The sequence below is a fragment of the Neophocaena asiaeorientalis genome, unplaced genomic scaffold, assembly GCF_003031525.2.
Source record: "Neophocaena asiaeorientalis asiaeorientalis breed wild unplaced genomic scaffold, Neophocaena_asiaeorientalis_V1.1 scaffold1013, whole genome shotgun sequence".
In the NCBI taxonomy this organism is placed as follows: domain Eukaryota; kingdom Metazoa; phylum Chordata; class Mammalia; order Artiodactyla; family Phocoenidae; genus Neophocaena; species Neophocaena asiaeorientalis.
In genome coordinates this window covers 259,065-282,808 of record NW_020174348.1, presented here as the reverse complement: position 1 = coordinate 282,808, position 23,744 = coordinate 259,065, and the positions used below count along the sequence as shown (strand labels likewise).

At 36.8% G+C, this 23,744-nt stretch overlaps 2 protein-coding genes across 2 annotated transcripts in view; one reads left to right on the top strand and one right to left on the bottom strand.

Moving 5' to 3' along the window:
- The window catches only part of LOC112407027 (heterogeneous nuclear ribonucleoprotein U-like protein 2), a 12,216-nt gene extending 10,741 nt beyond the window's left edge, over positions 1-1,475 (bottom strand). Inside the window, 1 exon segment of the mRNA XM_024756156.1 lies at positions 1,364-1,475. Within this exon segment, the coding sequence (XP_024611924.1) occupies positions 1,364-1,475 (112 nt within the window).
- On the top strand, positions 1,372-23,744 carry HACD4 (3-hydroxyacyl-CoA dehydratase 4). Its single transcript, XM_024756157.1, has 7 exons — positions 1,372-1,511; positions 2,904-3,007; positions 5,259-5,386; positions 14,413-14,525; positions 18,719-18,825; positions 21,571-21,696; positions 22,601-23,744. The coding sequence occupies exons 1-7, from the start codon at positions 1,474-1,476 to the stop codon at positions 22,681-22,683; spliced, it is 699 nt and encodes a 232-aa protein (XP_024611925.1). The 5' UTR covers positions 1,372-1,473; the 3' UTR covers positions 22,684-23,744.

The window sequence follows — 23,744 nt, the reverse complement described above, 5'->3', positions numbered from 1 at the left end:
ACTGATGACATTGATGACTGCTTAGCCACCAGTGTTTGCTTGTAAATCAGTTTCCTCTTTACATCAAATTCTCCCCAAGAGCAAGAACTGTGTGGGGTCATCTACACAGTGGGTGCAGAACGGGGACTCAGGGAAGAAATCAAGGCAGCCTCCCTGAGGGAACAGTTTCTGGAGAGTGTTGGGAAGGAAAGTTAAATAGTAAGGTGTTATGGACCAGGAAGATGGTAAGAAATAAGGAAGCGTCTGATTATGAGAGTGGGCAGGGAGTTATGAGAAAAAGGAGAGAGAAAACTACGTCCAGAGAGAAGCAGAAAGAATAAAATGTGTAATTCTAGGGTGGGAGAGATTTGAAGATGTTCCTAAACTGTGGTGAAAGCCAGTGGAAAGGACAGGATGGAGATGCAAGAAGGTGTGGGTAATAACTGATGGAATGACTTTGAGAAGGGACTGGTGAATGCAGGAGAGGGATGAACTTCTGACCCAGGGCAGGGGGTGAGGGAAGGTGCAGAGAAATGGAGAGATGAGGTACCAGGTCAGAATGGACTAGGAGGAAGGAAACTATAGCTAGCCTAATGGAAAAACAAAAACAAAAAACCTTGAGGTTCTAATACTGCCATTTATCAGTCATGTGACCTGCGGCAAGCGCCTTAACATATTTTTTAAAGGTTCAGCTCCCTTTAGCTAAAATGGGGATACTACCTTCCAACTCCCCAAATCGGGTATATGGTCTTGCTTACTTGCAAGTGCTTTCTTGGCTTTTTGTTTTGTTTTAAATTTATTTGGGGATATTTCCCTTAGAAGGCAGAGAAGCTGGAAGATGGTCTGGATCTTATCAGCAAAGTAGCAAGTGGGTCACCAGAGCATGAAGGAGAGAGTGATGCCATAGGCCTGAGTGATCAGGAGGTTTCTGAGGGCTGGGCAAAGGATAGGGAGATGAACACAACGTGAATAAAAGGATTTGCAAGCATCAGTGAGGACCCAGGAGAAATGAGAGGGCAAGGATGTCTGATACTGAGGAATCATGCCTCTTGGCTGAAAAAGTGTCAGGGAAGGCCTGCTCACAATCGTCCTAGCCTAACCGCTCTCACAGGTGAGGGTAATGAGAGGCGGCACCTGGGGCTCACGCATCCCAGCAGGCTTTGGGATGGCTTGACTGCGCGCTTCCGGGGTCAGGGGTTAGGGTCCGTTAATTTCTACGAGGCGGCAACGGAGTCTCAACACAAAGATTAGGAAGCCGGGTAAGGAGCCTGGTGCACCTTAACTTGGGACTGGGGTGTGTTAGGGCCCCCGCCAGGCCGGCCCAGCCTCGGGCACCTGCCGCGCCTTTTTGCTTTTTTTTTTTTTTTTTTTTTTGGTAAATTGCTGCGTGAGGAGAGGCCCCGCCCTTCCGCGCCCGGCCGTCCGGCCTCCCCTCCGGCGCTCCTGGCGGGTGTTCCTTCACGGTCGGCGTGGAGGGCCTGGAGACGGCGGCCCATGGGACCCGTGGAGCTGCCCGCCTGGCTGCAGCCCAGGTAGGACGCTCGGCAGAGCAGGGAGAGGAGGGGGTACGGGAGGAGGGGCCGCCGGGGGTGAGGGTGGGGAACGGGGCGGTGGGTGGTGCCGATACTGATGAGCTGGGGGAGCACCGGCCAGCGCCCGAGCAAACTTAGGGCCCACACTCCGTGAGGCTCTGGACAGGTATTAGCTAATTCAGTTGTCTCGACAATCCTAAGAGTAACTTATTTCCCCCATTTTATAGCTGAGGAAATGGAAGGACAGGCTGCGTGTCCACCCTTCCTTTTGTGCTCTCTCTTGCCGTCTTTTTCTTTCTTCCCCCTCCGCCGACCTGGAGCCCTTCCCTTGACTTTCTCTACTTGCTGCAGAAACACCAATCACACGTGTAGATTTCAGGGCCCAGTTCCAGAAAAACTGATCCAGTGGTACGAGGGTAGAGCCTGGGATGTGTAAGTTTAACCCACACACCATGTGATTCTGCTGTAGGTTTGAGGGAGGAATTCCTCTTCCCCACTCATTTAGTAGTACTTGAGTCATCTGTAGGGGTGCCCAAGTAAAATCATCAAGCTACACTGTATCTGCTTCCCAACGTATTTGCCTTATTTCCTAGAGGTTTCACATCTCCAACTAGGAGAAAAATCTTGTCTACCCTGGGCAGGGCCACTCCCACCGCTTTTCCGAAACCAGAGGCAACGCTTCAAACGGTGCTTTCTCTAACTCCCTCAAACGTTTATCTGTCAGTCTTCTCTTAGTCATCTCCCCAGCAACCCATTTTAAAAGCCAACTTGACTTCCCATATCTGGCCCAAGTGACTAAACTGCTTTCTCTGTGTGTCTGGTGAAGGAAGCTATCTGCTCTTGCAAAATATAATAGGCAGTGGTGAGACACTGTCCCCAATCACATAAAGCATTCAGAAGTCAGGTGTGTCCCATGATTGAATTATCCACCACCTGGGAATGCCACCATTGCTACTCCCCTCTTGTTAACTATAAACTAGTTATCAAGTTCAAGTTCTGCACTTAGCAGGGACACATATCGACCACATCAGCCCCTCTCCATCCATATTTTCTTTTCAAAAATATTCAAAGCCTACTTTGCAATGCTTACTTTTATTCCTTGGGGAGCAGCAAGGTTAGAGGTTTATCAAAGATGAAAGTGGATTTTGAAATAGAACCATATTTGTCTTTAAACAAACTCAGGATGGTTACTTTAACAGATAGTGTGTGCTTTCAAAATCTGATGGGGTTTAGAGGGGTAACCAAGTAAAAGACTCTGATATGGAATAGTTGTCTCTTGCTTGCTCAGATTGGCCAGTAAGTTAGTGAAAAGATGAGTATAATGCTGAAAGGGTGATTATAAAGGAAGTGTTTAATATGTTTAAATGAAGTATTTTCCTGTATTTATTGTAGGTATAGGAAGAATGCCTATCTTTTCATCTACTACTTAATCCAGTTCTGTGGCCACTCATGGATATTCACAAATATGACAGTCAGATTCTTTTCATTTGGAAAAGGTAAAAGCCCAAAACAGTTTTGGATTTTTAGCTTTCAATCCTCGTTTTCACCTAGTCCTGGTTATAATAATTTTTTTAACTTCTATGAACTGCACCTAATAGCCTTCACTTCTCTAAAGTGTAGTGACCATATTTTTCAGTAAGCATACTTTGTTCTTACTGCAAAAACCAAAACCTTTTTGGAGGAGGGGGGGAGGTAAGATGAGGGAAAGGTATGTGGCTTCCCCCTGAGTAGGCATTTGCCCTGAAAACATAGACATGGCATTGGGGTGGTGCCATTTCACTCTTCCTTTTTGGTTCTGCACCAAACCTTAGCAGATTTGGTGTGTGTTGTGGAAATCCGTAAATTCCAGTAAAACATTTTTTGCAGAGAAATCAGGAATTAACCAATTCTTCTGTTTTTTATTCCCCAGGTTTCAGATAACTGGAAACTACTAACAAATGAAAGACAAACTTTATATTCCCCAGGCTTCTAGTTGATCCCTTTAAAGGGCAGTGTGTCCATAATAAAATGACACACTTTGTAGATGACTCATCACCTATATGGGAGTTAGCATTAATGGTTTAAGTCATAAGTTTCCTCCACTTTCCTAAAAAGTAAAGATTTTAAATGCATTTCAGTTTTCCAAGAAATGAATCACTGTCATTTAACATTCTGACTGTCAAAATAACATTCTTTTCACGTTCCATCCCCACACGGGTAAGTGTCATCACAGTTTACAACTGTTGCATGACTTGACAATTTGAGCAACTGCTGGTTTCAGCTAAAAACAAACATCTAGGATATATCTGGGAAAAGTCATGCTGTGCTCATTAATTCAGACTTATGTATCCTCAGAAAATTAATCTACTTCTGTGGCACCATAAATGTTGCTTTTTCATTACTGCAAATCTACAGATAAATTCTTGACTTTGTTAAGAACCTCCAAAGATACAGCCTGAGGCTTGAATTTCAACTATGAGTGTTGGGAGTCCTCAAGCAGAGGAAAACACAGGGTTTAGGAAAACTTCCCTTATATTTTTAGGAAAAAACATAACTTCTAGACCTTGGAAGTTAGCTGTGGCTTTGAGGGCATATTATAGGTCATTCACAACATGAGTAACAAGGCATGAACTCTTTCTTATGCTGCGTGGCCTTTCCAGTAGGAAAAGTGCCTTAGTCAGCAGTGTACTTATTTCTTAATTGTTATCCTGCCATTATAATTATAAAAGCTACATATTATTAAAGAAACACAACCCATTCATATGGAAGGCAGGCTGAAAAGAACTATGTGGGGTTCAGTACAGTTCCTGAATCAATGTATAAATTAAGTAGCTCAACAGCACTCGAGCACCTGGACTAGTAACGTCTGCTACTTTCTTCCTTCAAGGAGCCGCGTGACTGATAATTCTCTTACAGCAAGTGCAGGGCCATGGATAAGAGCATGGACTGTCTATGCCTCAGGAATCATCTGTGAAATGGGGATGATAATAATGTCTATCTCATAGAGCTGCTGAGAAGAGACACCCTTTGTGGTTGATAAATTATTATCATGTGAATGATCACTAGGGAGTGAAAACAACAAAGACTTCCCTAGAAGATTCTTAACATGGCAGAATTTCAATTTAAAATTTAAACCAACACATTTATCCTATTTAGACGAACATTTGTTTGCCTCCCATTTCAGCTCTCTCCAAATGCAGTATTTGTTTTGGGCCCTCTGCAGTGGGCCCAAGTTCCAGTGTTTAAAACTCACAGAAATTCAGAAAGCACTAACTACATATGTATGAGCCATAAATGCTAGATACACATAAGATGTTATTTGATATCATGGCATCATTAATCTCATTTCCATAAAGCTTCTCTGAAATAGTATTTTCTCATCTCTGTGTGTGGGCACCACAGCTTCTTTAATAAACTCACTTCCAGCCTGTTTTCACTGGTGTAGTCTAGAGTCTATCTGTTTACTTTTATGCTGGGATTGCTTTAGAATCTCATAAATGGGGAATAAATGCTTTAGCTTTGGCCATGGAGCCTTCTTTTTCAAGTTTTAAATCCTTTCTGGAAGAGGAGCAATTAAAATGTACAATGATATAAAGTGCTTTCTTTGTACATAGTCTTTGTAATTTAGTAATCTATTTAGGAAATTTCTCACATGTAGTAAGAAAAAGGAAGTAAGGAGTCTCTACTGTATTTCAAAGTGCTTTATAGATTTGGGTTGTGATCTATGTTTTACTTACCATGTCTGTCTTTTTAATTCACTGGACACAGATTCAATGGTTGACACTTTTTATGCAATTGGACTTGTCATGCGACTTTGCCAATCTATTTCCCTCTTGGAGTTGCTGCACATATATGTTGGCATTGAATCAGACCATCTTCTGCCTAAGTTTCTGCAGGTAGGTTTTAATCGCATTATTTGTATTATAGAATTTGTCGCATACTTTGTTCTATTTATAGCCTCTGTTGACTTCATGGCAGTGAAAAAGCCAACCTTTGCTAATTTGCAACCCACATCACTAACAAGGAGAATTACCTCATCCTAAAACACTGCACACTTAAAAAACAGAAATATAGATCAATGGAACAGGATAGAAAGCCCAGAGATAAACACATGCACATATGGTCACCTTATCTTTGATAAAGGAGGCAAGAATATACAGTGGAGAAAAGACAGTCTCTTCAATAAGTGGTCCTGGGAAAACTGGACAGTTACATGTAAAAGAATGAAATTAGAACACTCCCTAACACCATACACAAAGATAAACTCAAAATGGATTAAAGACATAAATGTAAGGCCAGAAACTATCAAACTCTTAGAGGAAAACATAGGCAGAACACTCTGTGACGTAGATCACAGCAAGATCCTTTTTGACCCACCTCTTACAGAAATGGAAATAAAAATAAACACATGGGACCTAATGAAACTTAAAAGCTTTTGCACAGCAAAGGAAACCATAAACAAGATGAAAAGACAGCCCTTAGAATGGGAGAAAATAGTTGCAAAAGAAGCAACTGACAAAGGATTAATCTCCAAAATTTACAAGCAGCTCATGCAGTTCAATATTAAAATAACAAGCCAATCCAAAAATGGGTAGAAGACCTAAATAGACATTTCTCCAAAGGAGATATACAGATTGCCAACAAACACATGAAAGAATGCTCAACATCATTAATCATTAGAGAAATGCAAATCAAAATTACAATGAGGTATCACCTCACACCAGTCAGAATGGCCATCATCAAAAAATCTACAAACAAATAAATAAAAAAAATCTACAAACAATAGATGCTGGAAAGGGTGTGGAGAAAAGGGAACCCTCTTGCACTGTTGGTGGGAATGTAAATTGGTACAGCCACCATGGAGAACAGTATAGAGGTTCCTTAAAAAACTAAAAATAGAGCTACCGTATGACCCAGCAATCCCCCTACTGGGCATATACCCTGAGAATACCATAATTCAAAAAGAGTCATGTACCAAAATGTTCATCGCAGCTCTATTTACAATAGCCAGGACATGGAAGCAACCTAAGTGTCCATCAACAGATGAATGGATAAAGAAGATGTGGCACATATATACAATGGAATATTACTCAGCCACAAAAAGAAACGAAATTGAGTTGTTTGTAGTGAGGTGGATAGACCTAGAGTCTGTCGTACAGTGTGAAGTAAGTCAGAGAGAGAAAAACAAATACTGTATGCTAACACATATATATGGAATCTAAAAAAAAAAAAAAAGGTAATGAAGAACCTAGGGGCAAGATGGGAATAAAGACGTAGACTTTATGGACTTGAGGTTATGGGGAGGGGGAAGGGTAAGCTGGGACAAAGTGAAAGAGTGGCACGGACATATATGCACTACCAAACGTAAAATCGATAGCTAGTGGGAAGCAGCCGCATAGCACAGGGAGATCAGCTGGTGCTTTGTGACCACCTAGAGGGGTGAGATAGGGAGGGTAGGGGAGAGGGAGACACAAGAGGGAAGAGATATGGGGACATAAGTATATGTATAACTGATTTATTTGTTATAAAGCAGAAACTAACGCACCATTGTAAAGCAATTATACTCCAATAAAGATGTTAAAAAAGAAAAAAAAAAGAATACAATACCTCGTTGCTATTGCTGTTATTTTAGGTATCATTTGTATCTAGCCCTTGAAGACCATTGTTCCTTTTAAAGGCAGGTTGAAGGAAGGTGGGAAAGTCACTGGTAGATATTTAGTATACTAAATCATTGCTGAATTAAGGCAAGAAAAACAAAAAGTGGTATTTTCCGTAAGGAGAGATAAAGGTTAAGTGACTATATGAGCATATGTTTAAAATTTACAGAAAAGGTATTTACATGAGTATAATATTAACTGTTTGCAAAATAAATTGGAAAGATGGATAACAAAATGTGACCAATTTGCATTGTAAAAATATTTGAAATATCAGAATCTGATTGTATTGCCAGCACCTAGCAAAGTGCTTATAACAGAAACATACACCTTAAATTTTGTTGATTGAAGGAGTGGCATAGATCCTTGTATTAAAATTTGCTTAAAATACCATAAAAGTTGAAAAGATGGAAATCGGAGTATAAACTTGAGGAGCCTATCAAGAACTCAGCATTGCAAGTTCATGGGAGATTTTTGTTTATTCAGTAAAAGTAGAGAAATAGTATTCATTAGGATGAAGACATTTTCAGTGTTGACATATCAAATGTAAAATAAAAATTGGGGCAATATTTAGAGTACAAACTAGTAACAGAGTAGTCAGCTAGCCAAAACCTAGATGGAAATGCCTTAAATGTATTTCCTTACAAAATAAAAAGGGGTACACATATGTCCCAGAAGAAGCATATTATTTAGGAAAAGATTTATTGGTATTTATTATTTGTTAACAACTAAGATGCATATAGCATCGTCTGATGCTAATTTTAGAGAACAGAAGTAACAACCCAGGTTAAATGAAAGTTGTATTCTGTCATATGGAATTATTTTGCTTGGAGTATGATCAAATTTATCTGAATCTAAGTCATGTTTTCTTTTGGCATACTTTTTTGGATTTTGTACTTTATTAGGCTAAATTGGATAATATTAATTTTATGGTAAAACAGCAGTTTCAAAGTTAAGAGCAGTGTTATTTTAGTTATTTCCAAAGAAGGAAATGCAAGTGAGAAACAGGACATTTAAATTTGTAAGAAAGAAGAGCATCTTGAATATGTCTAGAAAATATGCATATATTTTATGCTTTCCAAAAGTATGTAGACTTATCCAAAAATAGAAAGTATTATACAACTTAGAAATCTGATTTCTTGCAGTCCTAGAAATTCCAGAATATTTAAGTGTGATTTTAATCACTATTAATTGAAACTGTAGTGGCTTATGGAAGTATGATCACTGTAATCAGAATATATCCTGGTTTGGTAATTAAAAAATAATGGCAAGTATATACTGACACTTTTTATTTAAAGGTGAGGTGGCAAAGTCTACTGTTGATAGGGCTCAAATGATTTTTAAGTTTCTGTTGTCAGGAGCAATCAGGGGTCATCATAGTAGCGAAGACTGTTACCATTCTCATTCTGGGCTGATTATTGTTAATTTTTGTTGTGATGTTTGGCTTCCTCTTTTTATCTCTTTGAGATTTTACCTGTTCTCTGTTTCTTTTATTCATTTACTATCTTTTCTATGGTTTTCAGAATGGACATAGTATTGTAAAAAGCTTCAAGAACACAGCATCGGGTCCAAAGTTTCATTTTCTGCCCCCTTCTTTTATTAGAGTTCTGCAGATAATTAGAAGAATTCCCTCATTATGAGATGACTCTGAGGCCCCTAACTTTAAAATAACCAAACAAAAGTCTAAAGTTGTGTAATTATTCTTGGTTTTCCTGTTTCCCCACTTTTAAGTGAAGAAACTAGTTAAGAATGTGGCTAAGCTATTCGTACAGTAATCATAGCTGATTGCATATAGTATCTGGAAAAATGCATGGTGTCTAGCTGCTTTCAAGTAGGTTGAAAAACATGTCCACTCATTTGTGGTGTTATTTTGACATTAGCTTTGTGAGATTGCTAAGTCACAACGGAATTCTCTTTTTGGGAACTGGTCTTCCAAAATATCAAGATAAGTAATTCCCAAAAGCGGTAGGAACTCTTAGCTAGTTGAGCAATTAGAATCACATGTATCAAATGACGGTGGTGTGTGTTTAGGAGGGTATGTTTGTTTGCTGTGTTTTCTTCTGTACATTTGTAAATGTTTTATACACATCTTTATTTTGACAGGGAAGAGCCACTTGATTTTCTAATATTATAATTGGTAAAAGAAAGTGGGGGGAACCCATTGACAATAAGACTATAATAAGTTAACACAGAGATGTATAGTTTATGTATTTTTTAAAGGTACAATTTAGAGGAAAAGGGCAAAACAATAACAAATAGTTGTTTATATACATCCATTTTTGGAAACAATTACATGCCAGTTAAAATTATATCAGGAAATAAAGTAAACTTTTGGTATTTTTAATTTTGTAAAATGGGAAAGTAAAAAAGGTCCAAAAGTAGAATATAACTATAATTAAAAGTGATAAGTGAAAACTCGGCATCTCTCCTCTCTAACGCCTTGCTCCCAAATGAGCTTGCGTATTTTATTAGCTTGATTTTTAAAAAAAAGTTGAATTGGGAAACTATTTTAGTATATTTAATCAAAACAACTTGCTTTTATGGAGCAGAAGTACCACCAACCCTGAAATATTGATTTTGAAGGGCTTTCTTCTGACTTCGCTTGTGCAGAAGCCGGAGAAAGAGGTTTTTATTGATATAGCTTTAGGATGTTTCAACTCAGGGAGAGGGGAAAATATCCACAAAACTAACCTTTGTATTATGACATTAGGCTGATGTGCCTTTAGGAAACCCTCAGAGTTATCCACTTTACTCCTTTACCTTTTGAGAAATGCAAAGACTTCATACATAACTGAATTATAATGGCTAAATTCTGCCTCCTTACCTTTGCATCCCAATAAACATCGCTGCACATGTCTTCATTTTACACAATTTTTTAAATCTATAAATCAAAACACTGGGAGTTATTACCCCCAAATTATCGTGCCTACAGACTTCCATTTGTGAGCCCAAATTGCCAGAACAATTTTTATTTTTACTGATATCACGTCCTATTTCTGATAAGGACAAGCAGGGGACTGCTTGTCAAAAATCATTCCAAAGATTTCACAGTTCCAGATTCATAAGAACAATTATGAAGGATATACTCAAGGAGAGTGTCTTAAAATAAACCCTTTTAGGAAAACAGCAAAGTTTCACCCTAATTTCTTTTAATCCGTGACACAGGTGTTTCTTTGCATTGCTAGATTTAATTTTTTTTTCCATAAAGTCATATAGATTTTCTCTCCAGTTTTGAGTTGTTAGAGATAAAACTGTACTGCGGATAGTGTTGTGCTATGAGGTTCCCAAAACTTTGATGCTTCCTGAGAATGAATTATTCACTCTGTACATAATGAATTATTATGTACAATTCACCCTGTACGTAAGATTTTCGATTTTTCTGGTATTTTTCGCATTTGATCAGTGGAGTTCTTTAGTGTGATAGTTATAAATCTATATTCACAGTATAATTTTAAAGATGCTGAGATTAACTTTTTTATTCGCTGATAGTCTTGATTATATAGAAAAATGTATTTTCCTGTAAATATACTAATCACTACATTAAATTATGCTTATTTTTATCTCCAGTATAATTACTTAACACAAAAGTTAAATAACTTATCCACGTTCACATAAATTGTAAATGGTGGAGCAAAAATATGGATTTGGGCTAGTTTTCCTGAATGCTCAACTATTATGCTACATTTGTTTACAGTGTCTATCTCACAAACTAGGACATAAATACCATGAGGGTTGGGACTTGGTCTTGTTGATGGTGTTATACCCCTCGGGATTCAGAATAGTGCACTCAATAAATATCTATTGATTGATGAATAAGTAAAAATATATAAATAGTATTTAGATGCTTTTGTCTTACAGAAGAATTTGGTGATTTGAACATTTAAGGGTATGTTTCTGAACTTCTCAACAAAAGTTTACAGGACTTAAAATAGTTTGGGATATCCTTTTAGTAATATAATAGTCTTTGAGGCTAAAACTAATTTATTTTTAAGATTGTAGAAATTCTCTCTATAGTTGAAGTATGATTTTTTACTCCTTCAATAGTTTATAACTAATTTGCTAGATGCCATTTATAAAGTAACAGTTTTAGTCATTGCTTAATCTGGAGTTCAGGATTCCCAAATAGAACATAAAAATGAAAAATATTTTTATTTTGTAGTTACCAAATTTTTGAGTTAACCACATTAACACTATGTTTAATTTGGCCTAAGTTACAGTGTTTTTACTGTGCTTTTATTCTGCCTGTTTGAGTTGCACTAAACATTACAAGACCATTCATTAGTAATTGTCATGTTCTCATAGGATTTGTTTAAAATGACAAAGTGCTAAGTTTTCCCAAGTGTAAAGCTCTAAATAACTGGTCAAACTATTATATGTAAAGAAAAGTAATAAATTTTAAAAGTCTATTCTTCAAAATTATTTTGGTGTTGATTTAGAAAATCAAGTAAATTCTTGTTTTAAGGTTTAACTTTTCAGGAGAGGCTTTTTTTTTTTTTTAGAATAGACTATAACATAGACATTATGCGAGAGTGTAGCCTATAAAATAACAAAGGCGAAAATGTCTTAGTGTTTCAGAACAAGGAATTTAGAATGACATTGTCTAGACTTTGATTCCGTATCTATAGGCAAGTCACTTTCACTTTGTAAAATGCAGTGTCCTTTGTAAAAGGCAGATAATAACAATAGCACTTATTAGGGTCGTTATGGAGATTAAATGAGATGGTGTGTGTTTGGAACATGGCCCAAAGTAACTAATAAATATTGGCTTTTTACCAATTTAAGGATATTGCCCCCTAAATTCTCCCGTTGTATTACCATTGAATGGTCAAGTTAGATTTAAATAACCATCAGATAATTTATTAATTAGACTGACATCGTATGGGAGGAGGACCTTCACATACCTTCCTGTATGTATGTGGTTGTGTTTTGGGGGGCATGCTGATTGCTCATTTCTCTGCAGTCAGGTTACCATCACTAACATGCCACAGTCCCTCACGTGATGATTTTAAACAGAGTGAGTTTCTTCGTGCAGCTCCAGTCTCTCTCTTTTAGGAGAGTTTTCCCTCCCTACTCATTAGTTGAGGGGCAGCCTGAAATCGGAATGCCTGCAACTCTGGAAACCAGGAGACTTGGGATATATATGTTTCCAGGTCTGCCACTAGTATGGGCAAGTCACTTAATTTCTCTGGTTCCCAGTTTCCTTATTTGTAAAAAGGTGGGGTTGGGCAAGTATCTAGCAGGGCCCTTAGAGAGCCATCTTATCAAAAGGTAGCTTATGTTCTCTCTTTCAGTAGTCAGCCATGTAATTAGAAATATGTGTATATGCATTCATGTGTGTATCTCCTGAGATTTTTGTCAAAAATTATCGATAATTTTCCTAATTAGCAGGCACTGATCAAATGTAGGATTAGGCAGTGCCTAAATACTTGTTTGTTGCTAAGATCTTGTATCTGAAGGCTGCCGGGTGTCATAGCAGCAAGCTTGGATCATTCGGTAATTATCATTGCAGTTAAATCTAATTCGTTATATAAATATGGTTAAATCAAGAAACTAGGGCATTGTAAAGAAAGACTGACAAAAGAAAAACAGCCATGTAGGTAGCTTCCATTGATTGACTAAGGTTTGAATCATATCTAATTTCCTTAGCCAAGCAAGGGCCCTCTTGACTCACCAATGTGGTTATAAACACGCTGATACAGCTTCTACATGTGGATTTCTGATCATGTGGCCCAACGTTGGCAAATCCTGGATTTCTCTGCACTAGGTGATTTTCCAGGACTAACAACCTATGATTCTAAGTCATAGATTATCCCAGTCTTTAGTCCTTGATCCGCTTTAAATATAGACAGCTATTGAAAAATACAAAGCAGCCCTCATCTTTCCTTTATCACTAATATGCTCCCTCAATCTCATGGATATTTTCCTTCGACCATTGTGAGGAAAGTAAAATGTTCTATTAAAAACAAAAAACGCAGTGTACAAAGTATATTAATATGGCATAAGAAGGCACATTATATTTAGATTGGAAAGAGGAATGTATATTTTGAGGTCAGTAACGAGCTGAGCCATAAATGTGTGCATTCTTAATGATTTATAGATGCTTACTGACTTGGAAAAATATGAATTTGTTGAATTCTTTTCATTTTCCACTAGCTTATGTGGGTTAGGATTATATTATTTCGCATCCCCTTTCTCCCTTTCTCCCACCTCCCACCCACCCCCACCAAAAAAAACTAAAAACAAAGCAAACTCCCCCAAACCCCCAAAACTACAGGGGCCTCCCTGTTGGATGAAATGGAAATTTCTCAGCCTGTCATTCAAAACTCTTCACATCCCAGCCCCCAACACATTTTCAATTTTATCTCCTAGGATTCCCTTCTGTGCACATCCTCTCTAGCCCCCAGGGGTTCTCCTTACTCCCCAGCACACCGTGTGTTTTCACACCTATGCCTCTTTGCTCAGGCTGCTCCCTTGGCCTAGGATGCCCGTTCTCCTATCCAGTCTACCTGACAAACCCCTGTCCATTCCTCAAGATCCAACTGAAATGTTGCCTGCCTCCATAAATCTTTTCTGCATCTTTTTCTCAGACAGGTATCTCCCTCCCCTGTGCTCCCATATATAGCCCTTTAAATGACAGCATTATTCACACTGTGTTACAGTTACTGCCCCACATTCTCCTACCATTGCTACCCTGTGTAGCAAGGACCATGCTTTCATTATATATGTAGTCTTAGCATCTGATACATAGTGGACACTCAATAAAAGCTTGTCAAAGTGAGTAAAAACCATGTGTGCATGTATCACAAGAAGGGACATGTCCTGATTCCGATGAAATATGTTATCTTTTTATTCATTACATATAATTTGGAGAATGCAGAAAAACAAAAAAGAGGAAATGAAATTCGTCTGTAACCCTGCTCCGTCAGAGATCATGTTAACTGTGTAGTATATATATTTATACTTTTTTTTTTTTTTTTGGTACGCGGGCCTCTCACTGTTGTGGCCTCTCCCGTTGCGGAGCACAGGCTCCGGACGTGCAGGCTCAGCGGCCATGGCTCACGGGCCCAGCCGCTCCGCGGCATGTGGGATCTTCCCGGTCCGAGGCACGAACCCATGTCCCCTGCGTCGGCAGGCGAACTCTCAACCACTGCGCCACCAGGGAAGCCCTAAAGCATACTTTTAAGAGGAACTCTGGTTTTTAAAATTAGAAAATTACCTACCCGCTTAACAGATGATCCTAATTCTTGACTTTTCTCTTTCTTTGTTAGCTCACTGAGAGAATAATCATCCTCTTTGTGGTGATCACCAGTCAAGAGGAAGTCCAAGAGAAATATGTGGTGTGTGTTTTATTCATCTTTTGGAATGTATTGGATATGGTTAGGTAAGGAGGCAAAATAATCTCTTAAAGCCAAATTGCTTTCTACAGTGAAGCCAGTAATAGCTGCTTACATTTGGTTACTCTGAATGAGAGAGAAATACATAACCCCTTTTCATATTATTTTATCTTGATATGGAAATGTATTTTTAGTTCTTTCCATAATGGGCATATCAAAGATAATGGAAACCTACCACGGTATCAAGAGCAAATCATTGCATCAGGTTCCCAGCAGAAGACTTGGCATACACCAATTTGGAATAAACCTCGCAGCTGTTGCTAATGAAAGGCGTTCTTTGCAGTTGCTCTGGTATGTGTTACTTTAATAAGCAAAGCAAGACTTTTATTCTATCATAGTCACAATTTAAAAAGTTGGTTTCTTGGAATTCAAGAATATTATAAATACAGGGCCTTATCTCTCTGGGGAAAAAACACACCTTCACAAACATATTTGTATACAATTCCAGCAGGTTCAAATAACTGAAGTTCTTTCATGGACTCACTGGGAATCCTTGGACCTCAGGTTAAGAACCCTTGCTCCAGATGGTGTTATGTTTCCTTCTAATTCTAAAACTTTGTGTGTTATCTCTACCAGCAATGGTGTAAAATTGCTCAACCCTTTACTCAGTGGCTCACTTTGGAGAGGCTTCTAACTGCTACTTCAAGCTCTCACAAATGAGAACTATCCCTCCTGCTTGAAAGATCTGGATGTGGATGGGTAACAAAAGAACCTAGCATTTTAGCTGAGGTTATATAAATTCTTTATTATATTGTCAATAACTTGGCTGAGTTAAGATATTCTAAGTAGAATGAATGTAATGAAATATTTTGTTGAATTAAAGTGACTGTAATTCTTTGTTATATATAACTTAGTTATTTCTTACTTTTAACTGAAAGATTTGTGGACTTGGGGCAAACTTCAGGGAGTTTTGTAGCCCATGACTTTTTGTTTATGAGACATGGAGCCTCATTTGGGACTGTGGCCTTCTGATGTTTCATTCTCTGGTATGCCCAACTCTTTCAGTGTCGATTCAGTCTCAGATAAGCTCAGTAGACCCATTAGAGAACAAAGTGGTTTTGGCATTGAGAGTGGTATCGTGATGTGATGGAAAGAATTTTGGACATAGAAGTGGAAGATCTCAGTATGAACCTCACCTCCACTGCTATGTGATCTTGGGCAAATCACACAACCTTAAAAATAACAGCAATGTGATAATTCATGGACCTTAATATTTACCCTTTTAAACTATAAAATTTGTCGATTTTAGTGTATTCAAAGACATGTGTAAAGACATCACCACTATCTAATTTGAGAACATTTTCATCACCCCCAAAAGAAGCCCCAAATCCATTAGCAGTTGCACCCAATTCCCTTTTCCTTCCAGCCCTGGCAACCACTACCATACTGTCTGTATGGATTTACCTATTCTGGACATTTCATATAAATGGAATCATATAATATGCGCCTTTTATGACTGGGTTCTTTCACTTAGCATAACGTTTTCAAGGTTCGTCCATGTTTTAACAGGTATCAGTATTTTATTTCTTTTTATGGCTGAATAATATTCCATTATATTGATATACCAATTTTTATTTATTCATTTATCAGTTGATGGACATTTGGGTTGTTTCTACTTTTTGGTCAGGAATGCTGCTGTGAACATCCATGTACAAGCTTTTGTGTGCACATATGTTTTCATTTCTCTTAACTTAGGAGTGAAATTCCTAAGTACTGAACCTTTTTAAAGCTCATTTTTTTTCTCTGTAAAATGGGGGCAGAATTATCTTCCCAATTTACCATAGAATGACTTTTTGAAAAGCAACTTCCTCAACCTGATAAAAGCATCTGTGAAAACTCCACAGTAACATAATGGTTAATGATGAAAGACTGATCTTTCTTCCAAAGATAGGAATAAGACAACAATGTTTACTCTTGCCTCTTCTATTCAACATTGTACTGGAAGTTCTAGGCACGGCAGTTAGGCAAGAAAATGATGTAAAAGCATCCACATTGGAAAGGAAGGAGTAAAATTATCTCTACTGGCAGGTGACATCTTGTATATAAAAAATCATAAGGAATTCACTAAAAAGTATTAGAATAAGCTAGTTCGGCAAAGTTGTAGAATACAAAATTAATATACAGTTGACCCTTGAACAACATAAGGGTTGGGGTGCTGACCCTCCGCGGAGTTGAAAATCCACATATAACTTATAGTTGGCCCCTTGTATACAGGGTTCCTCTGTATCTTAGGTTCTGCATCTGGATTCAGCCAACCCCAGATAGTGTAGTACTGTAGTATTTACTGTTGAAAAAAATCTGCATGTAAGTGGACCCACTTAGTTCAAACCTATGTTGTTCAAGGGTCAGCTGTACAAAAATTAATTGTATTCTACACATTTGCAATGGCCTATCCTAAAATAAAATTAAGAAAACAAAACATCAAAAAATAAAGTACTTAGACATAAATTTAACAAAAGATGGGCAGAACTTGTACACTAAAAACTACAAAATACTGTGCAGAGAAATTAAAGAAAATCTAAATAAGTGGAAAGATATTCTGTGTTTATGGGTTGAAGACAATGTTTTTAAGATGGAACACTCCTCAAGTTGATCTACAGATTCAGTGCAATCCCTATCAGAATCCCAGCTGGCTTCTTTGCAGGAGTTGAGAAGCCGATCCTAAAACTCATATGGAAACCCAAGGAACCCAGAGTAGCCAAAACAATCTCAAAAAAGAACATAGTTGGAAGATTCACACTTCCCAATTTCAGAACTTACTACAAAGCAACCAAAGTTGCACACATCAAGAGTGTGATAACGGACATAAGGATATATTGTGGAATAGAATTGACGGTCCAGAGATGAACTCTCAAATTTATGGTCAATTGATTTTCGACAGGATGCCAAGGTCGTTCAATGGGGAAAAATAGTCTTTTGGTCAAACGGTGCTGGGACAGCTGGATATCCACATGCAAAGGAATGAATTTGGTCCTTTACTTTGCACCATACAAAAATTAACTCAATGGTTCGAAAATCTAAATGGAAAAGATAGAACTATAAAACTCTTAGAAGAAAACATAGGGGTAAATGTTTTTGATCTTGGGTTTGACAATGGATTTTTAGATTTAATACCAAAAACACAAGCAACAACAAAAAGAGATACATTGGACTTCATCATAAGTGATTTTTAAACATATGAAAAGATTCTTACCTACTCTTGTAATAGAAAAAAATCAAAGCAGTGAGATACCATTTTTCCCTTATATTGGTAAAGAACAAAAAGTTTGATAACATGCTATGTTTGTGAGTGCTTGCACTGCTGATGTATATTATATATAGTATATATACACATAGGTAAGTATATGCAAAAATATTTTGGAAAGAATATATGAGAAATTGGCATTGGTCATTGCCTCTGAGGAGTGGAATTAGGGTCCTGGAATGAGAGAAAGATTTACTTTTCTGCATTCATGTTTTCAAGGTTTTGAATTTTGTTTTGCCATATGTATGCATTGCCTATTCCAGTAGTTCTAAGTATGGTCCCTGGACCAGTGGCATCAGCGTCACCTGGAACTTGTTTGTAATACAGATTCTCAGGTCCACTGAATCAGACACTCTGGAGATAGGGCCTAACAATTTGTGCTTTAGCAAGCCCTCTGAGTGATGCTGATGTATGCTTAGGCTTGAGAAATGAAAAGATTTTGACTACTTCATCTATTTCATCATAAAGGCAGGTTTAAAACCAACTCCTATACCCAAAACAAGCTCCTAAGGCCAGTTCTTTAATTATTCACACAAGATGGCACATATTTTTTTTATTTTTAAAATTCATTACCTAGATATTTACAAGTCTGTCTGTCTTAAAAACTTAGCCTGTGCATAAAATGGGCTTGGCTTCTGAGTGAAATTGAAGTCACTATTTGAGGAAACTTGTAACTGTAATTTGCTGGGGGATAAGATTTACATTTTTCTCTCTTCCCTCTATAATTATCCGTGATCCACCCCATAAGACAAGCCAGACTGACACGGTTCCTCTCTCTCCATTATTTACCTCTTCTGCTTACATTACAGGAAATAAAGTAAGAAATTTGCATACTCTCCAGTTTTATCTGTGTATTCAATTACACAGTAAGGTATTCTCCTATTTCCCAGACATCAGCAGCAAATGATGTTTATGAGCAAACTTGTCTCCTTTCAGGTACACTTACAGCATGTTATCAGTCATTGGAATATCCTATGCTGTCTTGACATGGCTCAGTCAAACACTATGGATGCCAATTTATCCTTTGTGTGTTCTCGCTGAAGGTAAGAAAAGAGTGACTTTTCTGTATTGCTTACTGGCAAAAGCAATCCTATTATGATGATTCACAAAACTTTTTGATGATTAAGTTACTATTTTTGCTACTGTTCAGCTGACTAGGTGTTATCTTTCCTGGCATACTTCCCTTGATGCAAAGAAGCAAAACATTAAAATGTCAAGTTAAGGGGGAAGCAGCTCTGCACAATAGACAAAATATTGGATGAGGAATGAGGACATCTGAGGGCCTTTAACTTCATTAACTTGCTGAGTTTGGGTAAATCATTTAACCTCTCTAAGTCTGTTTACTCATCCAAAGGGGATTTAACATTTAGTGACTCAGTGATTATTTGTAATGCATAGAAATTCAGTTCCCCCTTGGCTGGACTAGCCTTCCCACTTACCGTCTACCATGCTGCCTACTCTCTGCCAGTGACAGTTAACTCTACCTTTAGACGAGTCATTGGTTTCTCAGGGAAGCGTTTCTCAATTTCCTCATCAACATTAATTCCCCCAATGAATCTCTTTTGTAAGACCTATCTTAGTTGTAATTAGACATTTGTGTGATTCTTTGATTAATGTCTATTTCCTTGTCTAGCCTCTAAGCTCCATGGGGATCTGGGGTTGTCTTTGTTTCTTTCTTCCTTTGTCTTATGCACCCAATATACATGCTCAATAAACAATGAATTATTAAATACAATGTGAAGTAGGCTAATTACTTAGCCTAAATGTAAACCTAAAGCTTAAAATCAAATAATTAAAAGCATCAATTTGCAAAGAGCTTGAGGGTATTTGGGGAATATATGCTTCCCTCTGTAATGGATTTAGCAGACTGGTAGGGAACTCTGAAACAGACATGATAAAAGTTTCTGAAAACCGAAGGCATAAAGAAATTAAGAGAGCACATGTTAAGTAACTAAGGGAAAACATACAGAAATATTTAACATAAAATGATGGTGATGTTGGCAATAATTATAAAGTATATATGATATAACCACACGTTGTCTATCTACCAGTGAGCAGAGAAAAGGAGCTTATATTATAGTAAATCACGTTAGACATAATTTAAAAATCTGTTTTGTTTCCAAATAGACTATGCCAAAAGAATCTAGGGAATAATCTTCTTGAAAACCATAAAAAATGGATTGGCCATTTATTTGAGAACAAAATCCATCACTCATTGAAACATTTATTTATTAAGTACATTCATTTGTTAGATAATATGAAAAATACTATAAAGAATATATAAAGGAATAAAGTACAAATATGACTAATATTTTCCTAAAAATAGGGATGAATAAATATATAGGAAACTTTTCTTTTTATTCCATAATTGTAAGCATTCTCCTTTCTTAGGAAAGCCATGTTTATATATAGTTGCCATAAAATGCATATTCTTTTATTAAAATTAGTTTCATAAACTTATTCTTGCAATTAAAAAACAAAGTCTGTCCAGAAAAATTTTGAAAGCACATATAACAAAATATCAATAATGATTAATTCTGGGTGGTAGAGCGTAGTAATTTTATCTTTATATATTTCTATATATTTCAAATGTCCCAAAGTATAAAAACATGTAGTTAAGAAAACCTGCTTGACTTTTGATAATTCTAATATCTTTTAATAACTATACTTTCCCATCTGATAATATAAGACAAAAACCAAGTTCATAATCAAATCAACTATACTAATAAAATGCCAGAGACTTAGGTGCTGCCCATGGAAATCTTAGATGGCATGCTTTAGTGTCAGTTGCAGACTCTGTGCCGAATCCACTGTCTGGTTCTAACAGCTGTGGGTGCCTGAGTTTTCCTCTGTCTTTTTAAAAAAAAGAAATTAAAAAATAATAATTTTAGACTCACAATAAGTTGCAAAAACAGTGCATTGTTTCCATGTACCTTCGCTCAGCTTACCCTGATGAGAACATCTTATATAACCATAGTACATTATCATTTTATTCCATGAAATGTTATACAAAGTCTATACATGGGACACAATTTCATAGAATGTCCATCTCTTTTTATTTGACATGAGCCTCCTCCCTCAAAATAATTTAGGCCAGCATTTCTCACATGAATCCTCAGAATTTTTATTAAGTACTGCTGGGATGGGGAGGAAGAAAGAGCTATTCCAAGACCAGTTAAGCTGAGGAAATGGGTGAAACCAGTTTCTTTATTGCAGAACTTGATAGAATCTCTGCTATACCAATGCGTGTTATGAAACTCCAAGAGGAGAATATATGAAGCATTTTCCATGTTCATTCATCTGTAACCCCTACTTGTGGCTAAGAGGACAGGTATTTTGAGATAAAATTTTTGGTACGAACTACTGTGTATAAAATAAATAAGCTGCAAGGATATATTATACAGCACAGGGAATATAGCCGATATTTTATATTAACTATAAATGGAGTATAGCCTTTAAAAATTGTGAATCACTCTGTTGTACACTGGAAGCTTATATTGTACATCAACTATACCTCAGTAAAAAAAGAAACACTGTAAACTATTTTTGTGTAGGCATAATAAAGTAAAAAATGGACAAAATTCAACAAATCACACTGCTATAATGGCCTTGCCAATCTGATCAGCGGATTTCTATATCAAACTATAGCTTTGGCAGAAGGATTCAGCAATTATCACAAAATGGTCATTATCAAATTCAGAATATCCTTCAACTATGCATACATATATACACATCTCTGTAGCAAGTTAAGGAGGGAAACCTTCATGATTCTTTTTTTCTTTAAACAGCATTTGCCATCTATCAGTCACTGCCTTATTTTGAATCATTTGGCACTTACTCCACAAAGCTGCCCTTTGACTTATCCATCTATTTCCCATATGTGCTGAAAATGTATCTCATGATGCTCTTTATAGGTAAGTGGCTTTTCTGTTTTGTTTTGTTTTTGCATTCTTTCTGTGCTTTTTGGTTTGTGCTGCCATCTACCTTAGTAGAAAGGTCTGTAAACATGGGAGAGATGGAAAAAGAAGGCTGACATGACGAACTAGACCTTGTTAGTAAAATATTTAGAAGTTATAATGCTTTTTGCAGGTCATCATGAGATCAAATATATCACTGTTTGCAGTGTATGAACAAAAACAGTTTTACTAGCAGAAAATGTAACTGCTTTGTGTATGAAATATAAAAGTTTTCACAAACACAAGCATCTACAAAGAAAATCTAGATGTCAAACTAAGTGAACTTGGCTATTTCTGGATTTCCCATTTATATCTGTTTTGTTTCCTGTTTGTTTGCCCTTATGTGCTAGCATTTCCTAGCAGGCAAGTGGGAGTAGGTGCTAAAGGCTCAAGAAAAATATATAGGACAAAAACTTACAGTTGAGAAAATCTAATCAATTAATTAATTTGTCCAGAAAATTGGGAAACAGACTTCTGTTGTTAAATTTTAGTTTCTCCAGCTCTAACCTTCACAAGTCCTTCACAAGTCCTTAAGGTAATTATTACCTCTAGAAGATAACAACTATCAGGTATGTAAGAACAACACATAAAAGAGAAGACAAATGTAAAATTTTAGGGGAAATGGAGAGAGCTAAAGAAAAGTTCCTTCCTTGCAATAAACAGAACAGTAAGGTGGAGGAGTTTGCTTTACTTCTCCTTCTGCAGAAAATCTGGACACTCTTTTAAGTATTCCTTCTTTGAGTTTCCTTTGCAAGTGCCTTCTCCCTGGACTCCAGGCAGCACTCTGTATTTCAAAACCATGGTTCTTTCCACAGAGATGGTTAATCAGTCTTAATTTTTGCCATTTCTTTCTCCACATCAGGTATGTATTTTACCTATAGTCATCTTTACTCAGAAAGAAGAGACATCCTCAGAGTCTTTCCCATTAAAAAGAAGAAAATGTGAAGCATGGCACTCTGATGTGACATAAGAAAGGAGAGGCTGTGGATTCAGCTGCAGTAAACACAGGTGGAAAAATACCTAGTATTTCATAAAAATCCATGACATGCAATAATTGCTCTCCTCCCCAAAACTCTTGACATATACAGCAGTCTGTGTTTCTCACATGTTGTTCTTAGTATGAATACTCTTCATGACCTGTTTCACCAAAGCTGTGAATTTTACACAAGTTAAGTTTATATTGCGTGAAGCCTGATTATTTTCCTGTAAGGTTAATGAGAAATAGGATTCTAACTGGAGTAGATTCTGTTAAGCTAAGAAACCAAAGTTGTTAACCTAAATTACATGTATTTACATATATTTCTTTTCACTTCTGAGTTCCCAAGTAGCAGCTGATCTGTGGGAGGGGAGTGATGTGTAATATGTTCTGTATTTTTCTAGAATAACCTATTTTATAGACAGATGTCCCTCTCCCCAGACCCACCTTAAACATTAGACACACTTAGAAATTTAAACATTTTTCCAAACCCTGAAAGAGTATTTGTTAATACTACACAAGTTATTTGGACTTTGATGGTTTAAAAGAGAGCCCTGAGGAAAACAGAATAGACGTTCGTTTTCACAAATAATGCCCCATATTCCTTTTTAAAAAAATCTAATCAAGCCATATACATACCTTAAAGGAGATAAAAGGTACAAAAATATAGTAAATAATTCAAATAAGGCAAGAAAATTGAGAACCAGTGATGCTTCAGATTATTACTGAATTATTATTGCTAATTGCTATAAATCATATATAAGTCATCACTTCTACTTTTGAAAAATGCTTCCTTTGGAGTTCTAAAATATATGTGAATAATTGACTAATAGAATAATTTCTGTACCTTCAGTATATCATTCACTTTTCTTGAGAGAATTATAGAATCTCATTATCCAGTAAGTATATAAAAAGGGTACTAAATATTTTGTGACAATAAGAACCAGGTAATGGAAATGTAATTGTAAAAGATGGGTAATCTTATTTCCGCTAAATAAAACATGAAAAGAAACAATTGAGTATTAATAAA